Source organism: Epinephelus moara, chromosome 8, assembly GCF_006386435.1.
Source record: "Epinephelus moara isolate mb chromosome 8, YSFRI_EMoa_1.0, whole genome shotgun sequence".
Classification (NCBI taxonomy): Eukaryota; Metazoa; Chordata; class Actinopteri; order Perciformes; family Serranidae; genus Epinephelus; species Epinephelus moara.
Window position 1 is genome coordinate 1,711,481 of NC_065513.1, and position 24,561 is coordinate 1,736,041.

Consider the following 24,561-nt stretch of genomic DNA (forward strand, 5'->3'; position numbering starts at 1 on the left):
TGTGGGACAGTAGAGACTAGCCCAGTAGTTGGGGCAATAGGAAAGCAGGAGGGATTGTCTGTAGAGGTTAGTGGCAGCTGGAGCCTGTAGGGGGAGCTACGGGAGGCAATGTCTATAGAATGCTCCATAGAAGAAGAGGCAGGCACTGAGAAGGGGGTGTGGCACGTAACCAGTCATGCATGTGTGAGTGGCGTTGTGTGTACGGTATGCTGTATGTTGGCTGCTAACACGCGGCTTCCTAACTTGCTCGGGTGAAGTCCGTCATGTCGATAAAAGAAGGGGCGGTTGCAAAATAAGTTAAAATTGTCTATGAAATAAAACCCGTGGATATTGCAGGCGGTTCGGAGCCAAGACGGAGCCGACTGAACCGCTCTGCGCCGAGGCCGAGTGTGGGAAGAGGGCCGCTGATGAAGATTGACACCCCACGATGTGCAAGATCAGACGTTTAATGGAGTGTGGAAATGATTGCAGTAGGTCCGGGAGTTTATCTCTGATTTTTGTGACAGTGGCTCCTGGAAAACAGTGGGTGGTGGAATTAAAAAAGCGAATGTTCCTGGTTATGGAGTCACCCACTATGGCGGTGGTTGGGGGGAACAGTGGCCGAGGACAAGGGGGTGAGCGCCGCTGCTCTGTGGGGACTGTTTGCGGAGTGTGCGGAGAGGTCACAACCTCAGCGGTGGCTGGGGGCTCACACGACCCTTCACGGCATGGAAGACCGCTGGAGCGTCTCGCCCTGAGAGCAGCCTCCTTCACGATCCTGAGCCTGGAGGAGGAGGTCGTGGACCTGATCGGGGGTCCCGAAACAGACCCCACAACCCCCCGGGATGCTGGCAGTGAATCAGTCGAAGGGCAAACAGGAGGGGAATGGACAGTTTGCAGCAGAGGGAATTCCTCAACAGGGAATTGAGTTTGAATTATACTCAAAGGAACTTAATAGTAAGAGGGGAAGGGACGCTGAGCAACCAACCGACCTGGAGACGGCAGAGCTCGCCAGTGCAGAGGGCACTCCCCCTAGAGGAAGGCGAGCCCCAACCCTGGTACAGAAAGGGAATGGGAAGCCGAGGCGATTAAGGGAGGACGGATACAAGTCCCACCATTCAAGCTGCTCAAGCCTCCCTATGAAAAAGTCTGCCCACCATTCAAGCTGCTCGAGCCTCCCTTTGGAGGAGTCCAGGTCCCCCACGGCAGCATTACGAAGGAAAAAGGAGGAGGGGCGGGTACCACAATCCAGGCCCCTGAGTGCCCTGGAGGAACGGCAGTGGCAAGAATGGCTGGAATGGGAGACGGAGCGCCATCGGGTGCATCAGGAGGAAGAGCGTCAGGGGGGCGGCCACCATCGACCCCACATCTTACCCAGGCCAGAAGATGAAAGACGAACCATCCGATGGGGGAGGCCACAGTCTCGGGGAAGGTGCCCCAAGGGGAGCATCACTGGCCGGCACCCAAGACCAACAGATACTCCGGCAGTTGGAAGGAGCTGCCCAGAGAGCCGAAGAAAGGGTACGGCATATGACTCAGGAGTTAGACAAATTGGCTGGAGGAGGATAGGGCTTCCCAGCAGAGACAGAGGGAACCCCGAGTTAGCTCCACAACAGAGCATATCACTCTGAAACTCCAAGGCACTATGGAATCCGATAGAGCATGGTCAGAGGAGGCACAGAACACTGACAAAGGAGGTCGATAAATGAATAATGGCTTTAGAAGAAACCACAGCTGGTATAAAGTTGGCCTTAGGAGACATCAAAGCTATACTCACCTATGTGGCAGGAAAACAGACCACCCTGGAAATATTCACGGACGCTCGCTTAAGTGCAGCTATTGGTAACAATGTATACGATGATGAGAGTTTTGGACACTACCGTTCCCGGGTGTGGCAGCAGCTGAGAATGCACTACCCGGCAAAGAGAGACCCATCCAAGCTGGAGGGAGAGACCATGGCGGATGATGAATGTCCCTCCAAGTTCCTACACAGCTTCCAGAAAAGGTGGAAGGAAGAGACAGGAGAAGCATGGAATGCTAATAAAACGACTCAGAGTCTGTTCAAAATGATGGTAAAAAAAGCCATGCCGGAAGATGTACAGCGACGCCTAGAGGGTGTGGTAGGACTGATGAAGATGGACTGGCCACTGTTTTCAGAACACATTATCCATCATGTGGAGCTCTACAGAAAAGACAAAAAGAAAATGGAAGAGGATAGCAAACAGCTAGCCAACAAACTGACACAGCTGCAGCTGGGAGAGCTAAGTAAGCTGGTCAAGAAGGAAAAAGAAAAAACTAAAGTTCAGGCCCCCATGGTAATGGCAAACCAAACAGCTCCCCAGGCCATCCAACCCCAAGCGCCTCTGCAGCCAGCCCCAACGGACCCAAACACAGCAGGGAATGACAATTCTGCCAACGCCACGCATCACCATTACTATTACCAGCAGCAAGCACCAAGAGGCGGCGGCAACCAGCGGCCCCCAAGGGGGCGGAGCCGAGGTGGATCCAGAGGAGATACAATGTTTCGGGGAGGATGGAAGGGGGGCCGAAACTACATACCAGGGAACCAGCACATTTACCAGCAAACCGCGCCCAACCAGCACCCAGGCCCACCAGACATGGGCACAGGTTACCCAGGAGCTAATCCGGCTCCACCTGACAATCTGTGCTGGGGGTGTGGTCAACCAGGCCATATACGGAGCCAATGTTCTAGTAATCCATGGGAAGGTCCAGCACAGAACTGGCCCAACACGGAGCAGGGGCGCCCTTGGTAGGGGTGCCCGGAGAAGCCTGAGGGAGAACTAATGTCACCAGCTATATCACTACAGTCACATGATGAACCAATCATACCTGTTGTCATTCACGAACGTGAATACCCTTTTATGGTAGACACAGGGGCTACGTATTCATGCATTGGAAAAGAAGGTTCCAGGTTCCCCCTCTCTACGTCATCTATAAAAACAATAGGCTTCTCTGGGAAATCACAAGTCATACCACTGACGGAGCCCGTTCCAGTGCTCATTGCAGGCAAAATCATATGTGCACCCTTGTTATATTCAGCCCATACCCCAGTAAACCTGTTAGGAAGAGACATTCTATGCCCATTGAAAGCGAAGACCATGTGCACCCAAGATGGACTGTATTTGGATTTCCCTGACAAACCCCCACAAAACATGATGTCACAGCTTCCCCTGGGCACGACAGTAAAACAACAAGCACTTGCCTATTGGCTCCAGCTGGCACCAGAAGAGTCACACCTCAAACAGGCATGGACCGAATGGGAGGTGTGGATTCGACTTCACTATGACACAGCACATACCCCCACTCTGCCACTGCACTGCACGCTCATGTATGACAAAGATCTGACTCATGTAGATTACCAAGAATGTTGGGACGCAGTAATCAACAAGAAACCATGTCTAATCACAAGTGAAGACATGTTTTTGGGACCAGAAGGCGTGGCAGCGGCCGTCCACCTTCCGGAAGAATTGTCTGGGTGGTTTCAGGTACCAAATGCTACGCCGCACGTCACACTGTTAGTGGCAGAAGGTTATGAGTCTCATCATCTTGGTCCTATGGTCAAGCGTGCCCTGCAGGTGCAAGAGTGGATGCCCACAAAGAATAAGTACATTCACATCTCAAAAGATAAGCAGTTTATCAGGGTCTCAGTCAAAGTAGGTGATGAGGCAGTGGCAGGTAAGGTAATGGTAGATGGAACCACACCCACACATATGGTAGTCACCGCAGAACATGATGAAATGCTAAACCAAGTTCCACCCCAGTTGTGGACAGCTCATAAGACTGATGTAGGATTGATAAAATCAGCCCAACCTGTTCACATTAAGCTGAAACCACACATTAATCTACCATATCAGAAACAGTATCCTCTCAAGCAGCATGCGATTGACGGTATCAGGCCAACGATTAAGGGTTTGGTGGAAGCAGGGGTGTTGGTTAAAATTAAAAGCCCTTGCAACACACCCATTTTTCCCATCAGAAAACCAAATTCAACAGATTACCGTCTAGTCCACGACTTGAGAGCAGTTAATGCAGTGGTAGACGGGGAAATACCACATGTTCCAGGCCCACACACGTTGCTTTCAAACATCCCGCCAGACACCCAGTGGTACGGTTATTGATTTGTGTTCAGCCTTTTTCAGTGTACCACTACATCCAGATTCTCAATATCTGTTTGCTTTTACGTACGAAAATCAGCAATATGCCTACTCGAGACTTCCACAAGGATTTTCGGATTCGCCTTCTATCTTTAACCGCGTGTTGACGCAAGATCTAGCAAGTTTGAATGTGCCAAGCACAGTGTTGCAGTACATAGACGATCTGCTTATCTGTAGCCCTACAAAAGAACAATGTGAGAAAGACTCCATTGCCGTGCTCACAGCTTTAGCAGAAGGAGGGCACAAGGTCAGTAAAAACAAACTGCAGTTCTGCCAACAGTCGGTAGAATACTTGGGGAGAAGGCTATGCGGGGACAAAAGATGTATTGCACCATCTCAGTTAGAAGCAGTGATCAAGGCCCCTCAACCACAAACGGTGGGCCAGATGCTATCTTTTTTGGGCATGACAGGCTACAGCAGGCCATGGATTTGTGACTATGCCATTAAAACCGATCCGCTCAGGGCTCTGATAAGGGCAGCAGGACAAACCAATAACACAGCACAGTTGGTATGGACAGAGGAAGCAGAAGGAGCGTTCCAAGCTCTAAAAATAGACATGCAATCCGCTCCAGCGTTGGGGACTCCTAATTATGCCAAACCTTTTCATCTATATGTGGCTGAAAGGTCAGGTTTTGCCTGTGCTGTGCTTATGCAAGACACACCTACGGGGAAGCAACCTTTAGCATATTATAGCACCAAGCTGGACAACATAGAGGCTGGGTTGCCACCCTGCTATCAGGGGCTAGCCGCAGCTGTCTTTGCATTTCAGAAAGCATCATCACTGACCATGGGACATCCTGTGACATTGTACACTTCCCACCAAATTAATGCGCTATTGACAAGTCCACGATTTGTTTTAAGACAAGCCAGATGCACGGGCTATGAGGTAATCCTATCAGCCCCTGAACTTAACATTCAGCGCTGTACCATCATTAACCCAGCCACAAAACTGGTGCTACCAACAGAAGGCACGCCACATGATTGTATTCATGATACAGAGAAATGTATGCGCGCTAGGGAGGATTTACATAACCAACCAATTCCAGCTGATCTCACACTGTTTGTTGATGGGTCATGTTTCCGTGATGCCACTGGTAGCCACGCCGGCTACGGGGTTGTCCAGCTCGACAACGATGACCAAACTTTCGTGACATTGAAATCATGTAAACTTGCTCAGCCCTGCTCAGCCCAGCTCATGGAGATAAAAGCTCTAACAGCAGCATGTAAATTAGCGGAGGGCAAGTCGCTAAATGTATACACAGACTCAGCATATGCCTATGGCGTTTGCCATGTTCATGCTAACATATGGAAACAAAGAGGGTTTCGCAGAGCTGACGGCACTCCTGTGACTCATGGAGGTGCCATCCTTGACCTATTAGAAGCCATGCTTCTTCCCACGGCTTTAGCAGTAATTAAATGTCCAGCCCACCAAAAGACTGATTCGTTGATAGCCAAAGGGAATAACCTTGCTGATGAAGCAGCCAAACAGGCAGCAATAGGTGCAATAATGGCACCCATATTAACCATACAAGACTGTGAACCCCTCACTACCATGTCCTCTCTTATAACCGCTCAAAACAGAGTAAGTGAGGCCGAAAAACGCCTATGGGTGAAACGAGGAGCCATCAGAACAGTACAACAGGGTCCAACACATGGTCTCTGGCAAGATAGTCATGGTCATTTTGTACTACCAACCTTACTGTTAAGACATGCAATAATTTGGGCGCATGGTAGTGACCATTGCGCAAGGGGGGAGATCCTACGGAAATTGCAAGCAGTATGGTGGTCACCATTCATGGCAGCCACAGTAGATAGAGTACTAAGCGAATGTGAAACTTGCGCAAGATATAACATCAGGAAAGTTTTTACAGCCCCACTGGCGCATATACCACCTCCAGACGGTCCTTTCAGACACCTCATGTTAGACTATATAGACATGGGACCACAGTCGAGAGCAAGAGGAATGAGATATATCTTGGTGGTCATATGTAGATACAGTAGATGGGTGGAGGCAAAAGCCACTGCAAAATCAGACCACCGAACAGTTGCAAAATTTCTGTGTCAAGAAGTTTTTCCGAGATTTGGGATGCCAGATACCATATCATCAGATAATGGTAGCCATTTTGTGTCCAATGTCATACAGGAGACACTAAAGCAGTTGGGCATCAAACAAAAGTTTGGCTGTGTTTACCATCCCCAATCACAGGGAGCAGTAGAAAGAGCAAATGGTATTTTGAAAACCAAAATAGCCAAGATAGTGGCAGATAGTGGAGATAAGCTCAATTGGGTGGATGCTTTACCGCTTGCATTAATGTCTATGCGCTCACAAGCCAGCAGAATCACGCATCTAACACCGCATGAAATGCTTACGGGTCGACCCATGCCAATACCATACTTGAGAGGTCCCTACGAAGGGCCCTCGCTGGAGCAATTGCAAGGCGAAATGTTTGACTATTTACGAAGTCTGACTCGTATCCACAGGGCTGTGTTCCAGCAGGTGAAAGGCACCACCGAGGACAGAAGGGTCGAAATCCCAGAAGACCTTCAAAGAATACTTCCTGGAGAGTGGGTATACGTCAAAGTGTTCAAAAGGAAGTGGGACCAGCCACGAAGGGAAGGTCCATACAAGGTCATATTAGCCACACCAACTGCCTTGAAAGTTGAAGGTAAGGACGTTTGGTTACATCTTAACCACTGCTGCAGAGCTAACAACCCAGAGAGACCTATACCTCGGCCTAGAGCCAGACAGAGAGCAGCTCCCCCAGATCCACAAGGGGAAGGCGAAGCCGCCCCAAGGGAAGTAGGGGGTCATCCAGAAGGGGAAGGCGATGCCTCCCCGCAGGAACAGGGGACCAGGAGGTCTGTATGCTTGGCGCTCAGGCAGGACCCAGGCAGAGCCCGGAGTGACAGCAGTGGGTCGCTACCAGAGAGGGTGTCATCAGAGAGCACCTCGGAGGGAAGCACCCCATCCACAGTGGCTGGCGATGAATCTCATGAGTCGTGACCTGATGGCCGCAGGGACGTTGATGAGGGCCCAAGGGCAGAGACAACAGAGAGAGCAGAGGGAGCAGAGGCAGAAAGAGAAGAAGGAGAAGAAAGCCACAGCTCAGAAACAGGCGAAGCTAGGGACACAGAAAGGTCAGACACAGACACAGGAGACACAGACACAGGGGACACAGACACAGGAGACACAGATGCAGGAGACACAAGCACCGGAGAGGGTACCAGGCCAGGGAAGGCTTGAGGGCCCAGGCAGTATGGGGGGAGGAGTTAAAGTAGGAATAATAGCGGCAGTACTATTAACCCTATTGCTCATCCTGGCAGGAGTGAAACAAGGTGAAGGAGCAGAGCAAGGTAGACAAGGTCAGAAACAAGTAGGCGAGTGCGTAGTGGCACTAGGAACCATGGCCGCAAAGCAGGGCAGGATACCTTACAGAGAGATAATACAGTTAACCTACTATAAATCGCATGCTTATGACGACATATTGGTGGAGGGCCCAGGAAGCATTAGGTTGCATGGCCGGTCCATAGGACCACATTGTAGTGCAGAAGGAAGGGTGACAGCAAGAGTTATGTGTGACACAAGAGGTTGCACCAACACAGATACAGGGCACCGCATACCTATAAAGGTAGCCCGCCAGTGGCTCCAATTAGATCCAGTGTCCCAGAGAAAACCAAGAGATGTGCTGGTACAAAGAGTAGAGGTAATAAGAACGACCACTTGGAAGTCTAATATGTTCTATCAATGGCTAGAATACTCCGCTAAACAGGTAACCAATAGCTCGTGTATAGCATGTCACAGGAAGATGGGCCTACCCAGGGTCAGGCCTCTCCCAGATATAGAGGAGTGCGGACGAACATTTTTCTGTTTTGCTCAGTGCACCATGTGGATGGCAGCAGGGAGTGGGAAACACACCAATAACACTGCAATTTTTCCAGTAAGTCTTAAAGACATCCCTGACCAAATTAAAAAGGAGTTTCAAGTACCTCCAGTAGTGCATTTGGCACGGAATACCGTATTCCCGTTTTGCATAGCATGAGGACATGATATAGAACACTGGTTAGACAACTCCACCTCTAGCAACACCTCCAGAGAGGCAGAGGAGCTGATCCAGTGCAATTACGAAAATATCACAAACCAGGGAGTTAGAACGTCCCGGAGGCAGGAAAAGATATGTAATACCACTGAAGAAGCCAAAATTCAGTGCCAACAGGTGGTCAGCGGGGCTTCAAGGAATTCATCTATTGTGTCATGCAATTATACAGATGCCGCTTGGGTATGGATTGGTGACCTTAGTAACGGCACAGAGCCATTGGCAGATATATTTTGGATGTGTGAGAGCGATCGCCAGGTAAAAGCTGTACTACCAGCTAATCGGACTGGAATCTGTGCCCCAGTAATGTTAACAGGGCCAATTACGATAATAAGCCTAACTAACAGTACTCCAGAAAGATCTCGTAGATCAGCTGAGACTCAGACACGCTCCTGGGAGAAGGATGCTAACATATACATTACATGGGATCAGGTGCTGCAAGGGGTTCCCAAGGATCAACAGGCTATATCAGACAATTGGATAGGGGGAGGTAGAGGACTAGGTGCTATGCCATTTGTAGGAACCATTATGAACGCCCAGTACATAGCCCATAATAGCCGCTGGGTAAATTATTTGTGGTATAATCAGCAAAGATTTGTAAACTGGACCATAGAAGCTTTAGAAGGAGTAAGTGAACAGCTGCATGCTACATCCCTGATGACGGTGCAAAACAGACTCGTTATCGAGACAATGCTAGCTCAGGACCAAGGGGTCTGGGACGTGATAGGAGAAGACTGTTGTACTGCCATCCCCATGCACACAGGGGAGGATGGCAACTTAACCCGGGCTTTAGAGAACATACGTATGTTGAGAGACCAACATGTGCAGCATTCAAATTGGAACACTAAGATTTCCTCGATTCTGGAGTGGCTAGGAAAACTATCCCCTGGGAAGATTTTGCAAATGATAGGAATGCTGTTAGGACTTGTTATGCTGACCCTTCTTGTAGTAGCTTGCTGTGTTATTCCCCTAGTGCGGCTTGTTTTTAGAAAGGCCATGGAAAGCCACATGGGACAGTTTGTCATATTAGACCAGAGCCCACGGCCCACTGAAGGCACAGAGCTACCAGGAGATATGAGTGGCTCTCAGGGAAAGGTTCCTGAAAACCAAGACCGAATTATAGGGCGATATGCCAGAAATCAATATGAGATAATGCTAGGAGGCGTGGCAGTAGAAGCAGTCCTATATGAGCAGAAGTATAGGCAGGCGGAAGGAGAGTATGATGAGATTGTGTAGAACGGAGGACAGCACGAGCCACTGGCCCCCAACACCCTTGCTGTCACCAGACCAGCACTAATAATTAACCCGCTTGCATGGCTTATGTATATAATTAAGTGCTGAGAGGAAAGGAGAAGACGGAAAAAGTGAATTGCATTAAAGAATGTCCTTTACAACCTTAAGATAGGTGCAGAGTATGGCTGAGAACTGGAGGGCCCCATATCCATACCAGCAGAACCCAGGGAGCTAACCTGGGTTCAAGTATCAGCAGGAGTGGCCGAGCATACCGTACCAGCCACCTCCACCATACCCAGAGTCAACCCGCCTGATGGCCAGCCGACCCTCATCAGCCTATACCCCCAGCGGAGGCGCCCCGATGGAAGCCCGTGGACACCCCACCCCGATGACGTTATCGATGCTCTACGCCCAGCCCCTGCCATCAACTCAGCCACTGACCCAGCTCCCCCTCGACCCCCTGCACCGCTATATACTGCAAGAGCTCCAGGACCTGGCCGAAGCCCCCAGCCAGGGCGGGGCTATGGTGGAATGGAAGTCAACTACGGGTGAGGTGACATCCAGCCAAGAGACACCCAACCCACTCACCGGCAACACTAACCCGGGTAGCAGGGACCAGGCGGGCCCCAGCCGAGAAGGGAACCTGGGGGAGGTGAATTCAGGCCTGAGGTATTCCCAGTACCTGGTGCAGGCCGCATTAGAGGTTCAGACAACCACCACAGCACAGCCACCACCACAGCAAAGAAACCTGAAGGACAGTGCCCGCAATAAGTTGCTGCTATTGCGCTCCCCCGACACATCGTCATCGTCAGAGGACAGTGTTGGACCACATAGTAAAGAACTGATGTCCTCCTATTCACCAACCAGCCCACCACCCAGAGCGCCGCTCCCAGGGGCTGACCCAGGGCCCCAGAGTGAGGGTCACCTGAAAATGAAGGCCCTATCACATGAAACACGAGCTCTCCTGGAATGAGAGTTCGAAGTGTGTCCAGAATTGGTGGAGAACTGCCTCTGGTGCCTGCCTGATGGAGTGCCAACTACGCAACGGCATTTGGAACTGGTGGCCGACCTGCGCACCCGGCTCCATCCTGTGCCCCCAGGCCCCTACCGCCGGCTGGTGCGCAGTCTCCCCCTTGAACTACGGAAAAGACTCTGCAGAATCCGCTATGGCACCTACACAGTTAGGAAGGCAGAAAACAAATGGCTGCAGAGGGAGCACATGCAGCGGACTGAACGGGAAGTACTCAGTCTGCGTAACCAAGTCCTGGAACGGACGCAGGCTAGGGATGACCTACAGCAACAACTGGTCAACTACCAAGACTTACAACAGGAGATCGAGATGCTGAGGGACCAGGTGGCGTCCTGCCGGCGCCTGCGGATGACTGGCACATCCGCCTATGTGTCTGACGGACAGTAACTGGGCAGCAATAATAGCCAAGATTGATATGTACTTTACCAACTGTGACCCGTATATGAGAAGGTTATTGTAATTAATCATGCATGCTATGGAAAATGACAGCAAGGCCACCAAGCATAGCTCTTGTACTCAAAACACTGCTACAGCTATAGCACGCAGAGCAATTAGTTAGAAGAATGATCACTGGAATTATTACTGGAACTGGTTTATATGTGATATTTACTGATGCTGGTTATATAGTATGGGACTTTTGAAGTCCCAAAGGGGGGAATATATATTTTTTCCTTCCTCTGATCCATGTATGCATTAGATGGGACTATGTAGCCCCAAAGGGGGGAATGTAGTGTAAGATTTAATCATTAATCATTAATCAGTAAAGTTGATTAAGGTTGAAGTTCATATAATAATGTTTTTATGGATCCATGTATGGCAAAAAACTTTTACACAAGTTTTGTATTCATATATTGAAAACACACACACATACCATACCATGTACTGCCTGGAAGTGTAATAATAGACACACACACACTCTAAGGTTTATATTGCATGGAGGCACAGGGGACCTTATAGAAATAGTCCCCAAGTTCCATATGTTTTTAAAAAAAATAGTGTGAACCCGAGTTCAAACCTAATGGTGGGAGAGTTTGGGGATTTCCAGGCTGGGGGAAAAAGATTACACCATTAAGACATGCCCGGGCATGTTCGGGCATGTCTGAACAAAGGCAAAAAGGCCTACCACCAATAGGTTTGGGCTCGGGTAGGAAGGGCTGAAGGAAAAGGGTGGAGATTATCTTGAATCTTCACCAGCATAAAAGCTCAGAAAACGAGTCTTCAGTCTTGCTCCAGAGCCTGACTCATGAGTTGTATGTGTTGAAGCTTGTGAACACATTAAACTCGATTGTGCCAGATTCTATTGGTCTCCAGTGTTTCTCTGAGTACCAGCCAACCGAACCTAAGATACTAAATTAACACAGAGGACGATTTGAAGAGAAGGTGAGGACGAGGTCGGGAGCCATCTGGCCCTATTCCAGGCACCGATTTTCGCTTCATCACTAACTGGATGACTAAAAAGTCTAACCAAGATGGCTTTGGTTATTTTGTTTCTGCGGAGTTTGTATGCAGGATTAGTTAACGAGGTAAATAAGCTAACTTCTTAGTTTGGTGAAAGAGAGAAACTTGAATTCAGAAGGTGTACAGTTGTATTTCTCTGTTTGATAAAGAACTTAAGTGTAAGAATATAAACTTTCTTATCATTTTCTGGGTTATAGTGTTTATCTTTTAGATTAAAAATGCTCAGAGAGCTTTTGGACTGTAGCAAACCAACCGGTTGGCGGGACATTCACTAATCAGAAGATCGGGGGTTCAATCAACGGCTCCATGTCAATGAGCAAGATACTGAACCCCAAAGTGCTACTATTGGCAGTTACATCAATGTGTGATTGTGAATGGTTATTGAGTAGCAGGAGGATACAGATACATTTAAAACACAAGAAGTTATAACAGGTAAAGTGAAGAAGAAATATTTAAGATCCTGCACCATTTGTAGGTCAGCAATCAAATTAAAGCAAATCTGTGGCATTGACTAATTTAAGTCCTTTGTACAAAAGGTCAAGTTTTCCTTAAGTTATATCCTTTCCATTGAAGCATGTGTTCAAGATGATGATGAATTTGATCCACTAAACTCATGCTTATTCAACTTGCAGCCAGTGTTTACGTGTGATAAATATGGCTGTGCCTGAACTTCCCGGCAGATCATTGCTTGCTAAGTAGCATTGTGATAGTGAGAAACATGGTATCAGAACTAAGTTAAAGTGTAAGAAGGCAAAATATTATTCTTAGCAAAGAGAGGTTTTTCTCAGTGTCAAATTATGGATAGACTAACAAGTGTTTTAGGGGGCAGTGAATGGAACTCTAAAACGCTTTGCAAGAACTACTTGACTCCTCCAATCGCTGTGTGCTGATGATCTGGATGAGTAGAGGAATGAGCCTTCGTTAAGTATGCCCTGGACTCTGGATATGATGGCTGGAGGTGATCGGGGTGGAGGAGGGCGCAAATATTCTGCCTAAAATGATGGCTGACAGCAGCAGAAAAGAGAGCAGATTTAAAATTTTGCAGTGACATCCTGAATGGCAGAGAGAGATCGTGGCAAGGTTTGATTGGATAAGTAAAAGAGTGAACACCCACAGTCAGCTAATTAGAGGAAGCAGTGGGAGTGGGATGGAGAGAGTTGTGAATGAATGAGCACAAAGAAAGTCTTCCTGATTTAACTTACACCGAGCTTCATTCCCTAAAGGAACAGCTGACCTCTTTGGAAAACACACGCTCTGAGAGTGAGATGAGAAGATCAATGCCAATCTTATTTTGTGTTTTAAGTGCAGAGCCAGAATCCAAACTTGGCTGGCCTAGTTTAGCATTAAAACAAGAAGCAGGATGAAATGCCTGTTCTGTCTCTGTCCAAAGTTCAAAAACACACCTCTAAAGACCTCTAAAGCTCAATGATTAACACAATGTATTCTGTTTGTTTAGAAACACAATTTTATTGTTATTATTACTATCATTATTATTAATCAATCATTTATTTGTCACATGGAAGTACACAAGGTGCAACTCCAGTGCAATGTGATCCTATTAGGTCCTTTAACTTGTGCACTGTAATTTAGTCCATTTTCGCGTCTTCTTTCATTGTTGGCTGCTGCTTTATAATTGTCAATGTTTCCTGATGGTTCTGGTAATCCATGGTTTCTGGTTGTGGAATTACTTAACTGTCCATACATCACAACCCCAACAAGACAGCTGTATGGTCGCTCCTCCTGAACACAGGCAGTGTTCTGCAGCTGCCTCTGAACAGCAATGATCCACAGTAGGAACAGGACATCACCTCACATTCTCACCATCACAGCAGTCCTTATTCACTGTGAAGCACAGGCTGGTCAAGTCAAAATGACTGTTTTCGCTTGCTGAGGCAGGTGCTCCATCTCTGTGGAGCCCTGTTCCTGTCCTCACGGCGTGCCGGTGTCAGGCAGTAGGTTGCTGCTGCTGCTCGCTGTATTTGCCTTCCCCCACACACATTCTCACTGACTGATTATTTGGTGCTGGTTATTTATATTATTGTGACATATTTATTATGAATACAGTCCATCTGTTGCTCGTTTGTTTCTGTTTTTCACTGTTTCATCACTACTACAAATGCAACTGTAGGCTGTATCTCACCATCACTATCCTCATTCATATTTTAAGAAGCTACAAATTATATTCAGCCACAAAATAAGTCTGAAAAGCTGGAAATCAGAACAGAAGTACACAGAATTGTTGCATAAAGATGACACATCTTCTCATCTAGTTGCATTGATGTGAAGCAGCAGGTTTTTAGGACATTGCAGACCGGCACGTTGCAAATAGTTGCCTGTTTCAACTCTCATCGCAAATCTTTGGTGTGAACTGGGCTTATTACTTGCAAAATAGAAATAAGAGCCTCAATATAGCACAAATTTAGTGGACCTGACAGAAAGGCAACTGGAAACATTCATGTCTTTGCCTACGTCATGCCCGTCACATTGTTTCGGTTTTAGGGAGAGTTATGTGCTTTAACTATTTTTCAATTAACAACCATTCACTGATCCACAAAGTATTTCTGGAGTGTCACTTGGTGTGGCCCTGGTTGCCAGATACACTTTGCACATGTTTTGGTATTGGTCTCTGAAAAAACATAAAAGCATAACACTTGGCAGCCTCACTGTGAAGACAAGCCCGACTGGTGTTTGACAAGAGATAACACCAGCACATAACTCCTCCCAAAACCAGAAATTGTCAGTTTTACATCTCTGGTTATGTACAGATTAAACAAATGAGATACGATGTGTAAATAAGCCAGTTTTCAGTCTTTATGTTAAGCTGGGTTAAGTGTGGTATGTCCTGACTTTTAACTCTCTGTCAGGAATGTATTTGATATTGCTGTTTTATTATCAGTGCTAGCAGTTACACTAGTTGCAATAAAATGTTTTAAAATGTGAAGTGAACTTACTTGGAATGCCAGAGACGAGTTTGAGTGGCCGTAGAACTCTCACTGCTCTTAGTGTTCTTAGATCAAAGTCAGCCCCCACGGTGGCCAGGATCCTGCACACACAACACAGCATGGGATCAAGATTACAGGTACTTTCTATAGACAGCAGCTGTTTGTCTAAAACCATCTGTGGGAAAAGATAATCATCAGTGCTACAAGAATTACTTTAAACATCATTTCATCATTATCAAATCATTTATGAGGCTGGCATACAAATTGTGGACAACTGAGGCAGTGCTCCTAACTCTTATCATACCAGAGTGTCTCACCACAGCACAAATTGGGACAATGCAGATATATGACACTGGAATTATTTGTAACAGCTTGTCAACACCGGAGGCATTTCAGCTGTGTTACTCTGACAGACATCTGACAGAACAGAAACACCTCTACTTTAATCAATACAGCTGAATAAATAGGCTGTGTAATGGCATCTTTGCGCTTCATGTCTATTTCCCTCTGTTTTATAGGTGTTACCACGGTGATTGTGTATTGGGCTCTGAGCGCTGCCAACACTTGGGTGAAATGTCGGTGAAGATTCTCAGTCATCAAGGTCATGGTAATCATAAGTGCTATATTGTAGGCAACTGGACTTGCATTTCTTGAAGATGTTGTCCAGTTGCCTACGATATAGCACTTATGAACTTAGGTGACCTACATTCAGTACTATGCCTGATCACCAGTGATACTGTAACTAAATTCACTTACTCAATTACTGTATTAAAGTACAAATTTAAAGAGTTTATAAAATGTTTTATTGTACATTAAACTACCCACAAGTTTATTTAAGCACAGCTGAGACAGTTAATCAATTAATCAATAAGGTAACTGACAGAAAATTTATTGTCAACTATTTTCATGATTGGAGTCTTTTTCATGTAAAAAACAATCCATGGGTCCAGCTTCACAAATGTTGAGATTTTCTGGTTGTCTTTTGTTTGTTTGTTTGTTTGTTTGTTTGTTTTATCATTTTAGTAATGTTAATTTATTTTTAATCAAGCTGAGGTTTGGACTGTTGGTTGGACAAAACAAATATAACTGAAGGTGTCAATTGAGGCTCTGGGTCATTGTCACGCCATTTTCACTATTTCCACTATTTTTTACAAACCAAACAATCGATCAGTTAATGGAGATAATAATCAGCAGATTAATCCATAATGAAAATAATCATTAGTTGCAGTATGGCACAAAGCGTTCAAAATTAGTTTCACCCCACCCAACTACAACAATAAAATCCTATTTATGAGTCATATAATATATAATATTACAACAGTGACAGGGGACTTTTTTATTTTTATTTTTGTTGTTGCATTGAGTATTTACTTTTAATACTTTAAGTATATTTTCCTTAATATACTTACAGACTTTTACTTAGGCTAAGTACAGGATCTGAATTTTTCTTCCAGCACTGCTGAAAACACCCTGTGTAGACACAGATGGAGCACTAATGCTGCTGTTCTGCAAATGTGCTGCTTTCACTTCGAGGGCCTTGTAGAGATGTGTAGGGCACCATAAAAGGTTTAAGAGCTTGAAAGTGTTGGATTTGTTAAAAAGATATAAATACATACAAAAATACCCAGGGTTGGAAATTGGCACCAGCCACCAGCCAAATGCTGGTAAAATATGCAAGTGGCTGCTGGATTTGCTTCACTTATCAGCCAAAAAACAATGATTGAGTGGCTAGTAGATTTTGGAATCCACCAGCCACAGTGGCAGGTGGACAAAAAAGTTAATTTCTAACATTGTACTACTAAAAAAGTACTAATGACCAATGGGGATGGCAGTAGCTCAGTCCATAGGGACTTGGCTTGGGAACCGGAGGGTCACCTGTTAAAGTCCCCATCTGGACCAAATATGGAGCGTGGATTGGTGGCTGGAGAGGTGCCCTTGAGCAGCTCGGGGTGCCCGTCCAGGGCAGCCCCCTCACTCTGACATCTCTCCACTTTGTGCATGTATAGGTCCTGTTTGTGCATGTGTGTGTATTTCGGACCTGTGTGTTAATGACAGCAGAGTTTAAAAATTGAATTTCAAATTTCATTATTAATTAAGTATAAAAAAAAAAAAAAAAGACATCCAACTTGAAGGGCACTAAAACATAAGTGCACTCCTCTACCTGCACTGCCAAAGGTGATGAAGTGTGAACTAGAATAAAGTTTCATGATGCAGTATGTTGATAGATGCACAAAGTTGACATCCTGAGGCTTATTCAAGGTTTTAAAAGCTCTATTCACATAAACAAAACTGTAACTTGTGAAAGTGAAAGCACTAAATGTTTCACTTCCTGCACATTTCATGGACAAAATTTAAAAAAATGTCCATCACTTTTCAAGGACCCAAAACTAAATTTGAATTTCGGAGAAGCATGCACTTCAAATGTGTCTGCTGCACTTTCCAACCTGGTTACGGTACTTTTCTACACACACACATTGTAACTGACGCCATGGCTCACATTTTTGGTTATTAAATTTTTCCTTGTTTATTTGGGTTTCCATCGTTTTGTAAATTTGTTGGGTTAATTTCTATGTATTTTGGTTAAATGACTCATCCCTGCAGTTACCCGTCGATTCCTCAAGGTGTCAGATGTTTCCCAGGTTAGATGGTCCGTGATTATGTGGGTTGGCGCCCCCATAGATATGCACAACTGCAGTAACTTTAAATTAAGCCGAGGAGAGCTGTGTATGGATAGCGGAGTAAGCGGAACTGTTTGGAGACACGGAGACACATAAACGTGAAGTTTGAGAGTGCGGTAACGGTTCTGGAGACACGGAATCATCCACATGTGAAGATTGAGTCAGCGGTATTGTTTGGAGACGGAGTCGGCTGCACGTGAGGATCGGGAGCTGTGCCAGATAATTTATTAATGCCCTTGGTGAGCGCAGGGGCGTGCCTAAAAAAAATTTCTTGGGGGGCAAGCTAGGGGCACAGACTGTGGAAGGGTGGCACACTGAAATTACATTTTTTTTAATGCCCCACAGTCTTAGATCATAATAAACGGTAGGCTGAGGTATGAATAATAGAACTATTTTATTTACCCAAATAATGCACAGAACAGTGTAGCATCCAGCATTTAGAAATCTTATCTGACTGAGTAAAATGTTTTTTGTTTGTTTGAGTGGGTTGATCTGTGCTCTGGAAGAGTATACTCAGTGGTCGAATTGTTAATTCTTAACAAGGGGGATGCAATGTAGCTTTGATTTTTTTGAGTGCTCACATCATCATCATCATCATCATCATTTTTTCATGAATATGAAAAAATGGCATGACCTATACCTGCTGCCTTTAAAAACACAAATAATGCAGTAGTATTGCTATTGCAATACAGACAAAAACATTTTAGAGTATAAATAAGATTAGTTCTGTAATAGCTGTGAAAATTAATCTTAGAGTCCTATAGACATTTCCATAGCCAGTTATAATTTGTCCTTACCTGTGAAGCCTTGGGCTGATAATTGGTGCTGCTGTCAGGTCCCTGTCCTGACACCTGCCTGGTTTCTCCCTGTCCCTCTTCTATCTATTGCAATAATATAGATAATAAATGTGCAAAACAAAATTTATAATAGGATTAAGAATAGTAGTGGTGACATAGCTGTGGAAATTGATCGCAAAGTCACTTTTATGCTCTAGATATTTTCTCTCAGCCAGTTATAATCTCTTCTCACCTGTGAAGACCCTGCATGATTATCCTTGCTGGCCTCTGGTCCACTGTCTCCTCACTGACCCTGCTCTTTATATTGTGGCAATAAAGATTTAATAAAAAATATGTGCAAAGCAATAGTGAGCACAAGTTCTTATTAAGGAGGAGTGGGTTTATTCCTAGCACAAGTTCTTATTAAGGAGGAGTGGGTTTATTCCTAGCATGAAACTAGCTAGCAAGCGATTTAAAATAGGTAACAATAACATTAGTATTCTTGTTAACTAGCTTAACTTGATACACTGGCATCTATTAATTAGTCATCATTTAGCTAACATTTCTACATGCAACAGCATTACCCAACTTACACGGTTTGTTTGGAAGAAACTGTGCAAGGGGTTTTTCCTTCTTGCTGGCTGGTTTGCTGAACATAGTTAACACAGCGGCACTGTCCAGCAGCACACCTCTCGTCTGTGTGCCATTGATTCTGATCACAACATGACAGCGCGTGTATGCGCCTGGCGCCGCCTACTCATGGTGCGTTTAAAGATGGCTCGGAAAAACACATTACCACATGTCAAAAACGAATTGAACGGTTGTAACGGCTGTAAAAAGAAGTGCGGGGGACGGAGGGCACAGATAAGGGAAGTGCGGGGGACATGTCCCCTGTGCCCCCCCCTCAAATTACATCAGAGAGACACATTTTGTCATTAAGACTTACATTTTGTTTAAGCCCACAGACCCAAATAGTCTATATTTGTATATTTTGGTCTACAAAAGCAATGCTTTCCAGTCAATGTGAATTACAATACTGTAGATCATCACAACACAAATCCGGACAAACTGATTGGCAGCTGTGGTGGGGGTGGCCAGGCAGGGCCAATCATATTCCAGGGGTAGTCGGTGCCACCCCCAGCCACCCCGGTGGCCACGCCCCTGGGTGAGCGCAATGAGGTACGCTGTTTAATGTTATTGCTCGGGTGCTGCAGGTTTGAGTCTGTTTGTTATGGGCGCGGCAGTAGCTCAGTCCATAGGGACTTGGTTTGGGAACCGGAGGGTCGCCTGTTCAAGTCCCCGTCCGGACCAAAATATGGAGCGTGGACTGGTAGCTGGAGAGGTGCCAGTTCACCTCCTGGGCACTGCCGAGGTGCCCCTGAGCAAGGCACCGAACCCCCCAACCGCTCTGAGCGCCTGTCATGGCGCTCAGAGTCTGACATCTCTCCACTTAGTGCATGTATAGGTCCTGTTTGTGCATGTGTGTGTTCGGACCTGTGTGTAATTGACAAACAGAGTGAAAAAATTGAATTTCCCCTTGGGGATTAATAAAGTATATAAAAATTAAATTAAAAAATTTTTAAAAAATATGTTATTTGCCTTGTTTGTTTTCTCATTAGGTAATTTGAAGAGTTGTGATTTCCTTTGGGTAGACTTCTGTTATAGGTTGTTTTTTTTTGTGAAGCTATGGGGGTGTGTCTTCATTTTTGCTTGGCCTGTAGGTTGTTTTTATGGGTTAATGTTTGTACAATGGGTTAAATCTATTTTGTGTATCATGTTTGTATTTTCTGTTGACTTTTAATTAATATAAAGGGTTTGTGTATATGGGTTATGATGTGATTATGTTTGAAATTGATTGATGATTAAAATTTTGTATTTTTGTAATTTTTATAGTTTTCACGGTGCTTCAAGATTATTCCTCATGAGTTCAATAAAGACATTATGAAGCATCAGTCGAGGCTCCCTGCGCTATGCTTTGGAACCGAGGGCAGTTACACTGATGCAGGAGGGTCTCACTGCCACATTACTTCATATGTACACGTAATGTCTAAAGATAGAAGGCTTGGCCGGTTTAAGTCATGAAAAATAAGAACTGTGCAAGTTTTCCATTTGTATCAAGCATCAGATAAGATGTTTAAGTTAATTTGCCTTACTTGACACTGCACAGCCTTCAATGCGACTAATGCACATCACAATGCCAATGCTGAAATGATATATCGCGCAGGCCTGAGTTGAGGCATATTGGAGCTGCATTATTTTGTCGACGGCTAAATTACAGAACATCCATTTACAGTTATGTTACATTATGTGGAAGGTTCAGCAAAATTCCATGAGTTTTCCAAAACTTTCAATGATTTTTACTTGATCAATGTTTTTAGGAAAATGAGATGGTGAAAGAGTAGAGATGATTTTCATTTGGCAAACATAAAAGTGTAAATTAATTAGTGTAAATTAGTGTAAATTAAGTGTAAATTATTAATTAGTGGAAGCATAATGGAAAAAGACAGTCACCATCACAAAATAAATGCATTTCAGAGATTTGAAAATGGATTTAAGTCATATTTGAATGTCAATCATGTCAGCACAGAGGAGCCTCCAACTCACTGAGATCACTCATACGATTATTACCATTAGGAACATAACTCACTGAGAGCACTCATGATTACCATTAGTAACATAACATCATGATACAACATCATTGCGTTTTAAAGGCGCTGTATGTAAGAATGTGGCCAAAACGGTTACTGCACTCAAATTCAAAATACTGCCGCGAGTCGTGTCCACCCCCCCTCCCCTACAGATTCGAGGTTGCTGGACAGCGGCACGCTGGAGACTGATTTGTTTGCCCACGGGCGGCTGCCGTGGCAGCGCCGCGTCGCCGTGTCGCCGCGTCCTTGATCTTCGGTTTTCTGTTCGAGCAAGTCTGGCTTCTATGCTGCTAACGCTGCTGCCGGGATACAGCTGAGGAGACTGCTAATCCTATGTACTGGGACACTGCTAATGCTGCTTGCCGTGCTGCTGTAGCTCAGTCGTAACTGTAACTGATGCTGAGACTCTACTGACTGCGTGACTGGTAGACGGCGGTGGGTGGCGCAACAGGCCAAAACACAAATTCAAAACATAAACATGATTTGCGGACCGTAAAATTTTTTTTTTAATGCGAATATTCTGGCTGTACTATTGTTGTCGGTGAGATCAGTATGTTATATGAACATTATTCCTTAGTCTCTGTGACATATTAGGATGATTTTACAACTATTTAGATTTCTTACATATAGCTCCTTTAAACTGGTTAAAACACGCTGAGTATTACGATAACATATTTTGCAATATATTGCGAATCATTACCTTTTTTAATGCTAATTATGTCAGCAAAGGAAAACTTTGTTACCATCTGTTATATCTAAAAGATTAGGTTTTTGGGGTTCACCTGGCAGAACAGGCACCCCATGTATTGAGGCATTGTCCTTGCTGACAATGGTTCGATTCCAACCTGCAACCCTTTGCTGCATGTCATCCCCTCTTTTCCCACCGTTTTACTCTCTGTCCTATCACTAAGAGGCAAAAAGCCAAAAATAAAAAATAAAAATAAAATAATGAAAAAAACAAAGTCTTCAGTCTTTTCATCTACCTTCATATATTTATTGCATTTAATGCATATATTTTGCATCAAACTGTTTCTCATGTGCTGAAAAAAGCAATTGATTTTATTATTCTAGTAGGCTACCAAAAGTTTAATTTGCCCTTGTAATATTAATGATTTATGTAGGACACAGAGGACACAGAATGATGCATAGGGACACACAAAAAATAAGGAAAGTTTTCTAACCACTGTTGTAAGCTTCAACCACCCATAGATGCAAATATTACCCCAACTTCAGTTATAGCTGCTGCTAGTACTATTCCTACTTTTACCACTACCAGTTAGACTACTCAATCAATTTTAAAGCTCAGAGGAAAGGCTTCGATAGTAAATGTTTATCTGTAAATTCTGATTGATCAAAATAAGTTTCAACCATAGTGAGTAACCTTATGAACATTTACAGAAGGTTTAAGCAAACATATGGCATAGTTTTTTTATGTGAACAGACTGCTGTTATATACGTTGAATTGTACTGATGATCGACCTTGTTGCCACTGAATGTGAGCACTGAAACTAACAGTCTGCTCTGACATACAGTCATGTAATCCAGTGTGGGACAAAGTTGTATAATCATATTACAAGAAACAACAACACATTTTTTCACTCACCACTCTACATGTACTCGGAGAGTGTAGTCCTAATACTGTCCTGCCAGAGCCTCACTGGTATAACAAACTCCATGCTGTGTGTATATCAGTCACAAAGCACAACATGTAATACAGCAATGATCCCAGTGTGTTGGTATGCACAGCAGTGGGAAGGGGTAGGCATAGGAATAACAGAAGTTCTAAATGTAAATGTTAATCATTCACAGCAGAAGTTCTTTATAAATTTGACAGGACTCTTCCTGGCTGAGCCGCTACGCAGCAATAACTCTCTCTGTCTGTTTCCCCCAGGGGTTTCTGCAGACTCAAGAGAGTTATGCCCAAAATCCACCATTCTTCCTGCTCCACACCATCTGCCTGCATGTCACTCTTTACAGCAGTGACACTGTAAAAGAGACTCTCCATTGGCGAGCATTAGTGACTTAAACTTAAGTTAATAGTTTGACATTTTGGGAAATACTCTTGGTTGCTTTCTTGTTGAGTTTACCTTAGCATAAAGACTGGAAATAAGGGAACACTCTCAGCCTGGTTTTGTCCAGTGTTAACAGAATTTGTATGCACCTACCAGCACCTCTAAAGCTCTCTGATTTATGTTATATGTCATTTGTTCTCTATACAAAATGACACGTTGTGGTTTTACAGGGGATTATGTGCCAGATTATTTTTTGGAGGGAGAGAAGGCAGTTATACAGGTGGCTGGGATCTTAAATGATTCTCCTGGCCATTTTGCAGCATCTGGTGTTAACATCCTTTATGCAGGGTAGAGCAGCTTCTACACTGTGTTCAGCTGAACAAACCACGCTTTGCAGGGTCATGGGGTCCTGTTCAGTGCTGTTTCAATACCAGGCAGTGATACTCCCCATAAGGATGCTCTCAATGGTGCAGGAGTAGAAATTCCTCAGTATCTGAGGGGATACCCAGAATTTCCTCAGGTAAAACAGTGACTTCCTTTCCTTTATTACCACTGAGTCAGCATGGACAGGCTCTCAGTGATGTGGACACCAATGTACTAGAAGCTATCAACCCACTTTATTGAGGACCTGCTGATATTAAGGGGGGTGGGGGGGGGGGGTGGCGTAGCTCCTTCCCAAAGTCCACTATCATCTCCTTAATTTTGCTGACATTCAGGAGTATGTTGTTGTCCTGACATCAGCAAGTCAGGTTTTCCACTTCTCTCAGGTCGGTCTTTTCATTGTTATCTGTGATCAGGCCCACCACAGCTGTGTTTTCAGCATGTTAATGATTTTGTTGGAGTCTGAAGTGGCTGCACAGTCATGTGTGTACAGGGAGTACAGCAGGGGAATGTCCACCCACTCTCACCACCTGGAGGAGTAATCTGTTATAGCTCTTAGACCTTGCCTTTCTGAGATTGCCTTCCTGGAATTGTAGTCCCACTTTCTTCGTGTGGTCCATTTTTCTGTCTTTTACTCTTCTCACATTGTAGGCTGGTGCTTTATAATTGTCCATGTTTCCAGATTGCAGTCATAATTTGTAAGCTGCAGCGCGTTTGTTTATGGCATCCCGGATGGTTCTGGTAATCCATGATTTCTGACTGTGAAATAATTTAACTGTGGTTTTGGGTACAGTTGCTTCTATTGTTTACAGATTAAATCCACCATAGACTCAGTGAATTCATTAATGTCATTGGTGACGCTGACGGTGGTGTCCTGGAACATGCTCCAGAGTACGTCATATTGTGCAGACTCTAAGCCAGCCTCTGATTGGCTTCACCATTTTTCTGACATTTTGCATCACTGGGGGCATGCGCCGCAGTTTGTTTAGAATCAAAAGTGGCTTTAATGGCCAGGTAAGTGTGTTCCAAGGAGCAACCTCCAGGACTGAAGCCAACACGGAAGTGTCAAAAACTGCAGTTCTTTGAACCACCACTTGAGCCTGGCTCCAGAAGCCAGTCAATCCCCACAGACCCCAATGCTGAAAAGCCCAACTT

At 44.9% G+C, this 24,561-nt stretch overlaps 1 protein-coding gene across 1 annotated transcript in view; it reads right to left on the reverse strand.

The window, feature by feature from the left end:
- Nucleotides 1–24,561, reverse strand: part of cacna1ba (calcium channel, voltage-dependent, N type, alpha 1B subunit, a) — a 783,270-nt gene that overhangs the window by 606,072 nt on the left and 152,637 nt on the right. The window contains exon 5 of the mRNA XM_050050840.1: nucleotides 14,921–15,012. Within this exon, the coding sequence (XP_049906797.1) occupies nucleotides 14,921–15,012 (92 nt within the window). The remainder of the gene's footprint in view (nucleotides 1–14,920; nucleotides 15,013–24,561) is intronic.